At 56.3% G+C, this 14,103-nt stretch overlaps 1 protein-coding gene across 1 annotated transcript; it reads right to left on the bottom strand.

The window, feature by feature from the left end:
- Positions 1-2,643: 2,643 nt before the first annotated feature.
- On the bottom strand, positions 2,644-14,066 carry DBF4B (DBF4B-CDC7 kinase regulatory subunit). The gene is given in 11 exon segments (XM_066567075.1): positions 2,644-4,353; positions 4,787-4,900; positions 5,521-5,647; positions 5,771-5,887; positions 6,750-6,792; positions 8,647-8,683; positions 9,374-9,444; positions 10,256-10,325; positions 10,890-10,940; positions 12,489-12,680; positions 13,956-14,066. Coding segments are annotated over 11 exon segments (2,247 nt in total). The 3' UTR covers positions 2,644-3,039.
- Between the last annotated feature and the right edge of the window lie 37 nt (positions 14,067-14,103).

Here is a 14,103-nt window from a genome sequence, read left to right on the forward strand (position 1 = left end):
ACCGGCACCGGCACCGGCAGCGCCGGCAGCGGCACCGGCAGCGCCGCCCCGGGCCCGCCCCGCCCCGCCCGGCCCCGCCGCCCCCGGTACCGGCCCCTTCCACCCTCCCCGCCCCGGCTGCCGCAGCGCCGCTGGCACCCGCGGCACTGCAGCACCGGAGCCCCGCTGGCATCGCCCCCAAACCGGCAGCACCCCGGCCGGTACCGGAGCTGCCGGTGCCATCACCCCCCGGAATGGTACCGGAGCCCCCCGGGCTGGCGCTGGGCATCCCGCACCAGCAGCGACCGCCGGTGTCAGACCCCCCCCAGCCGGACCAGACTGTGTCCCCCCACAGCCACCGGCACAGGGACACCAGGACGAGAGCTCCTGAGCCAATACTGGAACCCCAGGACAGAATCAAATCCCCCTCAGCCACTGCTGCCCCCCAGCCAGTGCAGGATCCCCACACCAGTACCAGCCCCTGCAGCCAGCCCCAAACCCTCCCAACACCAGTACCAGGCTCCCCAGCCAGCCCCAAACCCTCCCAACACCAGTACCAGGCTCCCCAGCCAGTTCAGGGCCTCCAGTTGGGACTGGAAGCCCCCAGTCTGCACCGTGGCCCCCTCAGCTGGTACCGAGTCCCTGACTTGTCCCCAGCTGGTCCCCAGCCAGTCCCAGAGCCCCTGCAGATTGTCCTGGTGCTGCCAACCAGTACCAGGACCCACACCATTATTAGACCCCCCCAAATGGGACTGAAGCCCCCAACCAGCACCACCCTCCCAGCTGGAACTGAGCCCTGCCTGGTGCCAGGGCTGGTGCTGGCTGTGGCAGCCCCCTGTGCCAAGGGGATGGTGCTGGAGCCAGGGAGTGCTGGTGCCCACAGCAGTGGGCACACGGGGCTGAACTCCCAGTTCACATCCCTCACCCTCCTCCAGGACAACTTTTTTGGACCTTTTTGGCCCATTTTGTGTTATGGTTCCAAGCCCTTCTGAGCTCGGCCTGTTATCCCCAGTGCTGGCAGAGCCATCAGGAACTGGAACCTGAGAGGCAGCTGCACAAGAGGGGCTCCAGCACCTTCTCAGCCACACTCAGGGGGTTTCTGGCTGGCAAATGGTCCTTTCCAGGCAGATCAGCGTGGGGCAGGCAGGGCTCCCACACTGGGACCTGCTGCCCTTGGACCTTCCTCTTCCTCCATGCAGCGAGGGGAGGAACTGCAGCATCAGGTGCAGCAGAGATGATCCAGCACCTGCTTGGCTCCTCAGGAGCTCTGAGGCTGCCAGCCCGAGGGGGACAGTCCCTCCCGGTGCCCCTCTGGTGCTCTTCAGCACCACAGGGACAATGAGGTGCTCAGCAGGGTGCACCTATACCTGGTAGCAGGGAACAGCTGTTCAGTGGAAGATGTCCCTGCCCCGGGCAGGGGGATGGATGAGCTTTAAGTGTTTTCCAAGATTCTCCATCTCCAGCCTGAACATCTCATCCAAGGCCTACAGGGTGCCCAAGGGGCCATGAAGCAGCTGCTTCAGTCCCTCAGAGCAGGGTGTAAGTCACTGGTCAGCACAAGGAGGGGGCAGATGGCACTTGGGGGTCCCTCTCCCCTCCCTGGAAGGGTCAGGCTTGGTGAAACACAACTGCTGATCTCCCAGGTCAGCTACCATGAGGTAACCAGTGTCCACAGCGTCACCTGGAGCTCTGGACACACAGACCAAGGGCCTGGAGGGGCCATTCCCCTGTCCCCAGGGCACCCTCTTTGCTGTCTGAGGGCACAGAGCTGGGCACTCCCTCCAGGAGGCTGAGCCCACCAGGCCAGGGGCTGCTTGGTGCTCCAAGCCCCCCTCTCCCTCTCCCCAGGGATCACCATCCTGCTGGGCCAGCCTGTGGCTGCAGGGACAGCTCCATGGCAGAACCCTGAGCCCAGTGGGGTTTGATCAGCCCTTCATGACAGGGGCTGCAGCAGGTAAAGAACTGGAGTTTGGCTGTTGCACTGGAGAAGGATTCAGCTCAGAAGGAACTTCTGAAGCCCCATGTGCCCCAAGTCCCTGCTCCCACTACATGATCCCACTTCAAGCCTTCCCTTTGAGCCTGGAGTGAAGGAGGGAGTGTTGTCCTTCACTCAAGGACTGAACAGCCCCAAGGACAGACAGACCCCACTCCTCTGGGTGCCTGGCCCAGGGCTGTCCCACCCTCCTGGGCCCTGAGCCTTTCCTTTTCCCAACCCACACCTGGAAGCAGCTTGACACCACAGAAGGGCTGGCTCCATTCTGCTTGGAACTGCCCTTCAAGAAGCCACAGGCTGCTTTAAACACTCCAGAACAGCCTCCAGCCCAACCCGTGCCCAGGAGAGGTGAACAGGCTCCTACCAGCTGCTCTCCAGGTTCTCCACACCCCTCCTTGCTGGGCCATCAGCCCTGCACGGGGTACAACAGCACAGATGGGGTGATGTTCTGGGGCTGGACAAACTGCTGTGCCCCCTTCAGCGTGGTGCCCATTGCCCACAAAGCTCCCTCCACCCAACCCTTACTGCTCTGCTCCTGCCCCCAGCCACATTCCCACAGTAAGGCAGAGCAGAATCTCATCCCTCCATTTTATTTCAAAGTTCAAAAGTTTGTAAAAAAAAATCCCAAACAAGTTAAAACCACCTGAAAATAGGCAAAACCAACCCCCAGACCACAACAAGAGCACAAATCTCATGCCCATGACCCTCCTCTCAGTCTTTGCAGCTCTGGGAACCATGTGAGAGGAGGAACAGCTCTCCCTCTGGAAGGGTAAGGAGCACACAGCTGTTGGGTGGAGACTTCCAGAGGCACCACTGTGTCAGTGATGAGTCTTGTAAGGAATCAGAGGAATCTGCTGGCCCTAAACGTGGCCAGCAGAGAGGAGGGAAGATCACAGCCAAGGACAGGGAAGCCACTGCATCCCCATCAATTCCCACCAGGAGAGCTGCCCAGGCTGCCAGTGCTGTCCTCACTCTTGGATGTCCCTCCTGGTCCTGACACGGAGGGTGCCTTGGTGAATCCCATCCCAGCTCCCACTGAGGCTCCAGAGAGCAGCCTCGAGGTGGTTTTAGCTGCCAAACAACGTTCCAAGTATGGGGAAAGAGGCTCCTCGGGTCTCCGTGCAGCAGTTGCTGCAGCTCTTGTCCAGCTCCGCCTCCCTGAGCACGGAGCAGAGCTGAGACTCGTACCCGCTGTCCCTCACCCTGCCCTGGGGCTGCTGCTGCAAGTCCCTGTCCCCAGCTGGAATCCTGCAGCCCTGGACACCTGGGAGGCTGGGGAGCAGCTGCACATCCCAGTCTGACTGCAGGGAGCTCCTGCTGAAGCCGGGAGCAGCCTCGGGGCTCTGGGGAGCAGGCAGGAGGAGGCCGGGAGCTCCAGGGGCTGCTGCCTCTGCTGCCCTGACACAGCAGCAACATCTGGCTGCAGCCACAGGCAGCGTGGGAGAGGGCAGGCAGCCAGCAGGGCAGCTGGTCCTGCTCGTTGTGCCCTCCAGAGCAGGCCTGTTCCCATCCCTGGGTGTGCTGTCACTGTCCCCTCCGTGCTGCTTCCCCTGGGATCTGTCCCTGCTCCGGCCACGCTCGCTGGCAGTGCTGGCTCCAGCTGCCTCCCCAGCATCCCAACCTGCAGCCACTGCTCCTGGGGATCCTGTCTGGGATACAGGGTCCCCAGGGCTCTCACGCAGGCACAGATCCAAAGCAAGGGAGCTGTGAGGTCTGCTGGAGAGCTCTGTGCCCAGGGGCAGGCTGCCAGTGCCCCCCTCAGCGGGCAGGGCTGGCTCAGACACCTGCCCTGCACCCTGTGCCCCCATCCCACCACCCACCAGCTCCATCTGCTCACCCAGGGGGGACAGGCCAGAACCCAGCTCCAGCCTGGGCCTCTTTCCCAGCTGGGAGCTGTATGTGGAGCACAGCTGGCGCTTCCTGGAGGCAGGCTGGGCTTGGGGAGGGTGGCTGACAGGTTCACATGAAGAAGCCACTGCCTCTCTGACAGGAGTAGGTGCTGCACGAGGCCCCCAGCCCAGCTCAGGAGCCAAAGCTAAACCTGAAGCCCCCAGCCCAGCCTCCCCCATGGTACCATGGGCAGCACAGACCCCTCTGCTGAGCCCTGCTCCCCTTGGCAGCTGCAGGGAGCTGTGCTTTGACAAGTCCCCTCCTCCTCTGGGATCTGTGACCCTGCCCCTGAGCAGGCAGGGGTAATGTCCCTGGGTCTTCAGGCCATGATCCAGCTCTGTGTCTGTTATCAGTTCCACAGCATCCTGCTCAGGCTGCTCCCCTTCCTTTCCCAGCTCTGCTGGCAGCAGCTTCATTCCTCCAGTGCTGTGTGCTTGAGGCACTACACGTTCATGTGCCAGGCAGGACCTGGGAGGAACCATCAGTTAATGCTCACCCAGCCCCAGCAACACTCCCCCCAGGGAGACAAGGCCTCTCCCCTGCAGTGCAGGGTGTTTGCAGCCCTTGCTCAGGAGCAGGGAAGCAGCTTTAGCCTGGTGAGGCTCAGAATGACTCTGCTGCTGGCAGAGATGGGCAGCACAAGGGATCTCAGCCCAGTGCTCAGGCACAGGGGGGGCTACAGAGCAGCAGGGACAGAAGAGGCAGGCTCAGCTGCCCTTTCTAGTGTAGGAGGCACCAGGAGCCCATGGGGAGCTCCCTGAAGGAGAAACCCCATGGAAATGCAGGAAAATCTGCCATGGTTTGTTTAAGCTTTGCCAAGCAGGTGCTTCAGCCTCTGATCCCCAGGCACAGGGACCCCATTCCATGGATGTGCCATGTGCACCCTGCTGCCTTTGGGCTCCAGGAGTTCCCAGATCTACAGACTTACTTGGCTGAGGCCTCCACGAAGCTGTTGGTGAGCTGGGAGATGACTCGATCCACAGGGATGTACTGGGAGCTGTCCTGGGCAAACCTCTGGTGCTGGGGGCTCTGGAGATGCTGGAAGGTGGCAGAGGCCCTTTAACAACACTCAAAGCTTTGCCAGGAGGGGAATTTGCAGTAACAGGCACTGCCCACAGCCTAACAGACCAGAGGGCAAAGGGACAGAGCCAGTGTCTGCCAGGTTTGGGAACACACAGTGTCCTGTTCCCTGCTCCTGCTGATGAGGAGGCTGTGTCTGGATCCAAGAGCAGCCCACAGCCTCCCCAGCAGCAGGAAATAGACTCCACCACCATTGTCTGGCAGTAACAGCTGGGCTCTGAAAGCCCCCTTGCTTGGCACCTTCCAGGAGATAAAAAACCTCCTCCCACCTTTTCAATCTGCCTGTGCCCCATGGCTGCCATGGAACAGCCTCTTCACCTTATGGATCATGTAATAGGATGGTCCTAAAAGCTCTTGCACCCCAAGAGAGGAGCATGTTGTGCTCCAGCCTTCCAACCCCCCGTGCTCTGACCTGCTGCTCTGGGCACACCACGTTCCCACCTCAGAGGCAGATCCTGCTGGATGCAGCAATTCCTCCTGAAGGAGCTCACAGTGCTAACGAGCATGACACAATTAATAAAGCCTCTGAGTGCTCCCCACAACTCTTACAAGGAGCCAGCTCCCAGGGGAACCTTTACCTTCTGCAGCTCTTCAAAGGGCTCTTGGCAACACTCACAAAACCCCCTCCTTTTCCTGGGCACGGTGACGTGTGTGGAGCAGGGGCTCTTCCCCCCAGCGCTGTGCAGGGCACAGCCCTCAGCACCCCTGCAAGGGACAGCACAGGGTCACCCTGTGCCCACACCCAAAGCCTGGTGGCTCCCAGAGCCCAGGAACCAGCAGTGAGCAGGAGCAGGGTTAAACACTTGCACAGAAGGAGCTGCAGCCTACCTGGCTTGGCAGGAATTGGAGAGGCTTTTCGGAGGCTCAAATGGGCTGGAGCTTTTGGGTGCCAGGAAGTTGAGGGTAGGAAAGCTTTGGAATTGGTGGTGGAAGGGCCTGAATTGCCTGGAAGCAGCAGATCAGGACATCAGACTCATGGCAGTGCTGGCAAGGCTTCAGAGCTGTCCCTCCTGTAGCCTGGAGGGGCCCAAGGTGCCACCTCATTCATGGTGAGATGCTGCCCAGTGCTCTCCTGTGGCTGTGCCAGAGCTCCCATTTCTGACTTCACATGAGAATGAAACTCTCATTTCATTTAACACATTTAAAGTGTTAAAACCAGTTCCCAGTAACAGCCCCAATGGGGCATGTGTTGGACAGAAAGCAAATTTGCCTGCTCAGCCCAAATTCCATTTTTTGCCCCAGCTCAGAGCAGTGCAAAATTTCCAGCTACCCCACTGCACAGGAGGGTTTTGATTCCCACATCTCTCCCCTCACACTTCATTGCATGCAGCATGTAAACCCCAATAGCTGACTCTTAATTGAGATGCCTTAAATGTTGCCTTTGGAATAATTAATTGGCCCCATGGATGCTGGTAGAGTTACAGACTCCACAGAAACACCCCAGGGATCAGGTCCCCTGTGCCCAAGGCTGTCCTCAAGTTACAGGCCCTGACCTCCTGTGCTTCAATCTCACTCCTCTCTGCTGAGGGCTTGGGTGGATTAAGTGACCTGCTGAGGATCACACGGGGATTCTGAGCAAGGAAGGAAACTGCTGTCAAGTCTCGTTTAACACCTTTTCTCTCCCTGACACACAAGACACCTGGATTGTTCCTCTAAACTCCATCTGCCTCCCTCTAGGAGAGAATCAACTTCCCAGTGTGGAACAGGGTCTGCACAGAAGCCAGGGCAGCCTCATGGGCAGGAATGAAACCACAGAAGGAGAGACCCCGAGGTTTTAGGGTAGGATATTTAGAAAGGTCTCATTTACCTGCTCTGGTCTTCAACTTTCAGAAAAGGGGGCTTCAATTTTCCTGCCAGAGAGAAACCTGGTTAGTTTTTCTGGTCAAATTCTCTACTTAGTCACTCATTCCCCAACAGAACTGGGCTCCAGAGCTGAGTGCATCAGAACTTCTGGCACTGGTGAATGCCAAGTGGTGGCCAAGCACAGACAAAACAGCTCTAGGTGACCCCTAGCAGCCCTGGCCCAAGTGTGCAGTGGGGTGACCAAACCCCAGGCAGCCCAACCATGGGACATTTCCACCTTTGGAAGAGTATTCAGCCATCCCCTCACATCTTTAATGCCTCCTCAGTCCTACAGCCACTGGCCTAACCCTGAGCCTTCTGACTCCAACCCCAAGAATTGTCACACAAACCCCCCCACAATGTGCCACTGAGTATGAGGAGGGAACTCAGCAACTGCAGCAGCTGCTGCACTGGCTCAGAGCTCTGCAACAACTCCCAGCACCTTTTCCTCCATTCACCCTGCCTCAAGTGCAGAGCCTGGCTCAGGCCAGGATGGGGATGTCAAAGCAGCAAGAGATGCTGGAGACAAACCAAGGTGCTGCCAGCCAAGCCTGGCACCAGGACACTACTGGAGAGCAGGATCTGGCCTCTGCTCAGTTCCCAAGGAGGGCAAACAGCAGCTTTGCTTCCTTTGGAGAGCAAGAACAGAGCAAAAGAGCCTCAGCAGTGCATTGAGGGAAAATGTTTTCAGAGCCAAGCTGGGAGGGGAGGTTCCAAGGTCCCTCCTGTCCTGCAGGTACGTTCCACTCACATTACGCTCACCTTGGAAACCTGAGTCCTGATCTGGCTAAGAAACAAAAAACACCAAGGTGTTCCCACAAGGCATCTGCCTGACCCTGAAACCAAGCCTCTCCTGCCTCCCTCATGGCCTCTGAAGGGCGAGGAGTTTTGTTTTCTTGCGATCCTGGCACTCAGTGCTATTTTTTCCAAAGATATTTCACCCTCCTTCCCCAGAAAGGCTGAGCCCACCTGTCCTCACCAGCCTCACCCTCTGCTTGCCTCAAATGTGCTGCTACGTCACTGGAGCTGCTATTTCAGTACAGGATCAAGTTTTTTCCATGCAAACACTGCCAAATGCTCAGCACTTCTGAGAGAGAGGCCACGTGCAGGCCCCAGATCCAGCTCAGATGGGTGAGTGATCCCAGCAGTGAAAATGGCTCCAATGCCACTGCGAGACCTCAGAGCGTGCCCAGCACAGGTCTCAGAGCTTTCAGGCACAATCTGCCACATCCAACAGCTTCTTGAGCCTTTCTTCAGCACCTTCCCCTCACCCCAAACTGGGAAACAACTCCCAAGTGTGTCTCACACACCACTCAGGCTGGAGTCTGCTCCAAAGTGACACAAGTCGCAGACCAGCTGACGTCAGCAGTGCCAATTTCAGCCCCATAATTGGCTCTTGTCTAATTGCAGATGAGATGAAAACCTGGCTGTTCCCCCTCCCTCCTCCCTGCCAGAGCCATCCCCAGCTCAGTGTCTCAGCAGCACATCTCAGCCCAACAGAAGTGAGTGGGCTGGGAGGAACACGCTCTCCTCTGCAGGATGCATTATTCCTCAAAACCTCCCTGGAGCTGCTGGATTCAATGAGCAGCAGCACTGTTCTCAGGTGCCTTGGGATTCTGGGAGCTGGCAGCAAAGGGTTTTTAGGATTTTTAAACATACTGTGACATCAAAGGTCCTCAGCTGTCCTGGGAGGCTGCAGCCAGACTCCAACAAGGAGTGACAGAGCCCAATCAAGGGAACTGCCTAAAGAGATGGCATATTTTGGGATTGCCAAAGGTTTTGATGTATTTCAAATTCTAAATGAGGCTTCTCCAAGCAGCTCCACATCTGAGCATAAACAGCAGCACAACATCCAGGCCTACCTTTGTGAATTTTGGATCTGGAGGCAGGGCATTTCACCTAGAGAAAAAAGGGACACATTCAGCATAGGAGCAGCACGAGCAGAGCTGCAGTTACTGATCCCAGAGCAGCAGCAGCCTCACCCCACTTCAGAGCTCCTGTACCACCTAGAGCACCTCCCCTCATTCTGCCTCCCAAGTTACCCAGGGTTAGTTGAAATACAACACAAAGACTGCCATGCCCTGTCCTTACATCCCACCTTCCCTCTGACCTCCCCAATGCATTAACCAATCCTTTGGTGAGCCAGTGTACCAGCCACATCATCCACATCATCATCATCATCTTTGATTTGCTTGTGTGTGTGGTTTTTGCTTTCCCTACTAAATCACCTTTATCTCAATCCATGAGCTTTCTCAGTTTTTCTCTCCCAGTCCTCTCCCCATCCCAGGGGGATCCCAGAGGGTGGCTGTGTAGGGTTTAACCCATCTAGGGTTAAACCATCACCCTTAGGGTCAAAGTCAGCATCAGCTGTGCTATGAATGCTGATACTTAGCAACAGCTGCCTCATTCTCAGCTGGATTTACCCCCAACTTTACAAAACTAAAAATTCTTTGATTCTTTTCATCTTCACCACTAACACAAGCACCAGATTGGATCCAGCACCTCCCTGACTGGTCCACTGGCACTGAAGCTGCTACAAGGACTGTTCAAACCCTGAACTGCTGAAATTGGCTGCAGGTAAGATGTTACCTCTGTCTTCTGGCACTGCTTCCTTGCTCCTGAGATGGCTCGCAGCAGCTGCTGGGCATAGGACAACATTTCTGTGCAGGTGGGATGTCAAAGAGCCAAAGCTGAGCCAGGGAAGGGAGCTGTTCCCCTCAGAGTGCAGCCCACTCCCCATGGCACTGGGAAAAGCTGGAGCCTGCAGCCCCTGGCAGAGCAGGAATGGTCCAAGATGAAGCCAAGAGAACATTTTGAGGGACAGCCCCTCTGTTTGCTCTCTAGCAGAGCTGGAGGCTGCTGGGGCTCTGCAGGAAGGAGACAGTGGCAGGAGCTGTGCAGCACACAGAGCAGAGCCCAGGGACATGAACCAGACAGGCTCAGCCACAGCTGTATGTCACTGTCAGCAGACACTCAGGAACCTTTTACTCCACACCTATTTTTAGTATCAGAGTTCCACCATCTGCCTTTCCCATCACCCCCTCCCCATCCATCATGGGGACAGGAGGTGCCTTCCAGAACAGGTCCTCAAACACCAGCACTTCCTAATTAAACCCAACCAAATCCTGCTCTTTTCATGATTGTACTTCCAGGTTAATTAGTAAAAACAGTCTTTTTGGAACAAATTGAGGTACTGACCAAGATATTGACATTTCCTAATGTTCCACCTGCAGTAGATGACAATGTACCCCGTGTTTGCTGTTGCAAATGTGACAGTGGCACATTCTGTACACACAAATCTGGTGTTTGAGGGCAGGATGGCATCACTCAGCCAGGCCAGGATGGCATCACTCCAGGAGATTTGCTTGCAATTTCTTCCTTCTGTTCTACTTTTCTTACATCCCTTCTGCTCCACCTGTCTCCAAAATCCCTCACTCCCAGCAGCCTCTTGCACCCCACAGTGAAGGATACCATCCACATGCAGGATCTGGACTCCCCACAGGCGAGCGTTGGCGAGGATGCTGCTGCCACTGCAGGTGTCCTGCACAGAGAGGTTTGGCAAAGCCCAGCTCAAAACTGAGCTCAGAGCCCTTCCTGCTGCCCAACTGACAGAGTGTGGCTGGTACTGGGCACAGCAGTAAAGGATGGAGCTCAATGCTTTATCCATCCCAAATTAACAGCAGCATCTTGGGCAGATGTTTAATCCCTGCTACAGCATGAGCCTCTAAGTAGGCACTGAGATTTATCTGGGGAAAGGACTGCAGGGGAGCCTTTGCCCCAGCTACATTGCTTTAGTTCTTTTTAGGCTAAAAATTCATCTAATAACAGGCCTTGTGTTAATAATTCTCCTGTGTTGAGCACCCAGATGGCTGGGACAGGCCTCAGAGGTACAACACTGGATGACATGGCTCCAGAAATAGCAGTGACCAGGAGCACTACACAACTTTCTGCAGGCCACAAGCAACTGCTTTGTGCCTTTCCCAGCCCCAGGATCTGCTCTGTCAGCAGGGCAGGGGCTCTGCAGGAAGGCTGGCACTGGTTCTGCTCTGCTCAGCAGAGCTCTGAGCACACCCAGCCCCAGCAGAGCCCATCCAAGGCTGCTCACCTGGTTCTTCATGGCCTTGTTCAGCAGCTCCTTCCCCCTGCTCAGCAGTGCCTGTGGAGAGAGGAGACATGAACAGGTCATGCAAAGAGCTGGAGAGCAACAATCCCCGGGGATGCCCAAAGAGCTGGGGAGCAACAATCCCTGGGGATCCCCAGAGAGCTGGAGAGCAACAACCCCCAAAGAGCTGGAGAGCAACAACCCCTGGGGATGCCCAAAGAGCTGGAGAGCAATAACCCCTGGGGATGCCCAGACTCTGCTGGGCTCATTCTCTGCCAGGGCAGAGAGCCTTTCAGAGAATGCAAACTGCAGAGAGAACCACTCAACTGCACCAGCAGCAGCAGCCAAGGCTTGGAATTATTGACCAGCAGGGAAATGAAAGCTCCAGAGTGAGCCAGGAGGGAGCAGCAATTTAGCTTGGAAAGTGCCTGCTGCATCATGGAATTGTTCAGGCTGGAAAAGCCCTGTAAGGTCATCAAGTTCAACTCCTCTCCAGCAGAGCCAAGGTCACCACTGACCCATGTCCCCAGGTGCCACATCCACAGAGTTTTTAAATCCCTGCAGGGATGGGGACTCCACCACTGCCCTGGGCAGCTGTGCCATGAAGCACAACCCCTTCCATGAAGGAGTTTTCCCTAAAATGCAATCTAAACCTGCCCAGCACAGCTTGAGGCCGTTTCCTCTTGTCCTGTCACTTGTTACCCAGGAGAAGTGACCAAGCCCCACCTGGCTACAACCTCCTGTCAGGGAGTTGTAGACAGATCAGGTCCCCCTGAGCCCCCTGTTCTGCAGGCATCTGAACATGCTGGCCAGGGTTAGGAACATCCTGGGAACTGAGCCAACAGTCTCAGCAGATTGGTTCAGCTCTGTAAGACAAGGGACAGTGCTGGGAGCCAGGACAGGGGACAAATCTGGGAGAAACCTCTGCAGCTCAGCTTTCCCACTGCAGGTGGTTCAGCTCCAGCTGGCAGAGATTCCCCAGGCCTGGACTGGGGCAGCTGCCTTTCCCCAGTCACAGCTTCCAGCAGACACCACATTCCAGGTGGGATGTTGGAACTTGGCCACAAACATTTGTGAGCAGAAAGCCCAGCTCCAAGAAGCAAATGGGACCAGGAGGAAAATGGGACCAGGAGAAGCCCCTTCATGCAGGAGGCCCTCATGGATCTCCTCCCAGGGTACAGGGGCCTTGCCCTGTGACTGTGAGTACCCAGAGTCTGCAATGTTTTTCCCTGTCTATATTTCTCTGGTTTTTCTCACCACACCTCTGTCTGTCCCCTCAGGAAGCCAGCCAAGGCCTCCACATCCCCTGCCATTCCAGATTTCCTTCATTACAGCCCAAAGCTGTGACATGCACAATGATGGCAGACACAAAGAACCAGAGTATGAATAAGGACAGCCAGGGAAACAGGAACAGAGCAGGGAAAAAACCACACAGAATATTTGCAGAAACAACTCCACCTTCCAAAACTGGCCCCAGATTCTGCCCTCCAGCCCCCTTGGACAAAACCTTTGTAGCTCTTACAGCATATGGTGGCTTTGGACAAAACCTTTGTAGCTCTTACAGTGTATGGTGGCTTTGGACAAAACCTTTGTAGCTCTTACAGTGTATGGTGGCTTCTGTTGAGCTCTGGTTTGGGTTCCTTTGGGGACAGCAGGCACTGAGCTCGTGGATTTTGTGCTTTCTGCAGTTGGGCTGTTCTGCTTCTCGTCCTGAGCCCTGGGCTGGCCCCTCTTGGCCTCTCTGTTGCTGGACACCACACAGGTGACTTCTTTGCTGAGGAAGCTTTCTGTGACCTGCAGAGAGACAGAACAGAGCAGCTCTGCAAGGGCCTGACCCTGAGCTGACACAGCCCTGCTGAACAAAGCTGGGCTCATCCCCCACACAGCAGGGGCTGCCTGCAGCAATCACATTCCTTCTTTCATTCCACACCGACCAGGGGATCCTGTGATGCCCTAGAGATTCACTGCAAATAAACCCCAGAAATTCAGATCCAGATTTCCAGGACTCTGTCACCACCATCTACTCCTCACACAGTGCTTTCAAAAAAAAAAAAAAAAAAAAAAAACCAAAAAAACACCAATATCTGAGGAAAAGAGCCTGGACATCATGGATCAGCCTGGAGGAGCTCTGTCCTCAGGAGAGCATAACCAGTTTTAGAAAAATAAAGGAGAAAGGGAACAACTGGGCAAGCAGCTCCACAGACAACAGGGCAGGAGGGATGCAGAGAGATGAAACACATACACACAGCAGCACAGCAGTCTATCCAGCACTGGTTGGATCTGGAACACCTGGAATGTTAGGAGGAAAAGGCCAGAAGACCTGGAACATTGGGAGGGAAGGAGGCTCTGGCCCCAGGAGAAAATAACCAGTTTTAGAAAAATAAAGGAGAAAGGGAACAACAGGGCAAGCAGCTCCAGAGAGGAAGGAGGGAAGCAGAGATGAAACACATACACACACACACACACACCAGTCCTTCCAGCACTAGTTGGACCTGGAACACCTGGAATGTTAGGAGGAAAAGGCCAGAACAGCTGAAATGTTGGGAGGAAAGGGCCAGAACGCCTAGAACATTGGGAGGGAAAGGCCAGAAGACCTGGAACGCTGGGAGGGAAAGAGGCTCTGTCGCCAGGAGAAAATAACCAGTTGTAGAAAAATAAAAGAGGAAGGGAACAACAGGGCAAGCAGCTCCACAGACAACAGGGCAGGAGGGAAGCAGAAACACATACACACAGCAGTCCTTCCAGCACTGGTTGGACCTGGAACAGCCGGAATGTTGGGAGGGAAAGGGCCAGAACAGCCGCAATGTTGGGAGGGAAAGGTCGATCCCGAGCCCAGGGACCCCTCGAGGGCCGGAGCGCGGGGACAGGGGCGACCTCCACCAGCCCCGCTGCGGGGGGAGCCGGGAAGGGAACCGGCCCACCAGAACAACAAAAAAATCAGGAAACATTAAAAAAATGAGCAGAGTCAGAAAAGGGGCGAGGCCACCCCAAGACACCCCCCTAGAGCCCCCCACCGTCCCGGGTCACCCCCAGCCCCTCACGGCCCTCACAGCCCCGGCCCACGCTCACCCCACCGAGCCGCCCGATGGCCTCTGCCAGGTCCCGGGCGCTGCGGCCGCTGGGCAGGTCCAGGTAGAAGGACTGTCCGCGGAGGGGCCGAGGGGAGGCCGTGCTGGCCATGGCCCTGCCCGGCTCGGAGCCCGCCGCTTGTCCGTGT

The sequence above is a fragment of the Molothrus aeneus genome, chromosome 28 (assembly GCF_037042795.1).
Source record: "Molothrus aeneus isolate 106 chromosome 28, BPBGC_Maene_1.0, whole genome shotgun sequence".
Classification (NCBI taxonomy): Eukaryota; Metazoa; Chordata; class Aves; order Passeriformes; family Icteridae; genus Molothrus; species Molothrus aeneus.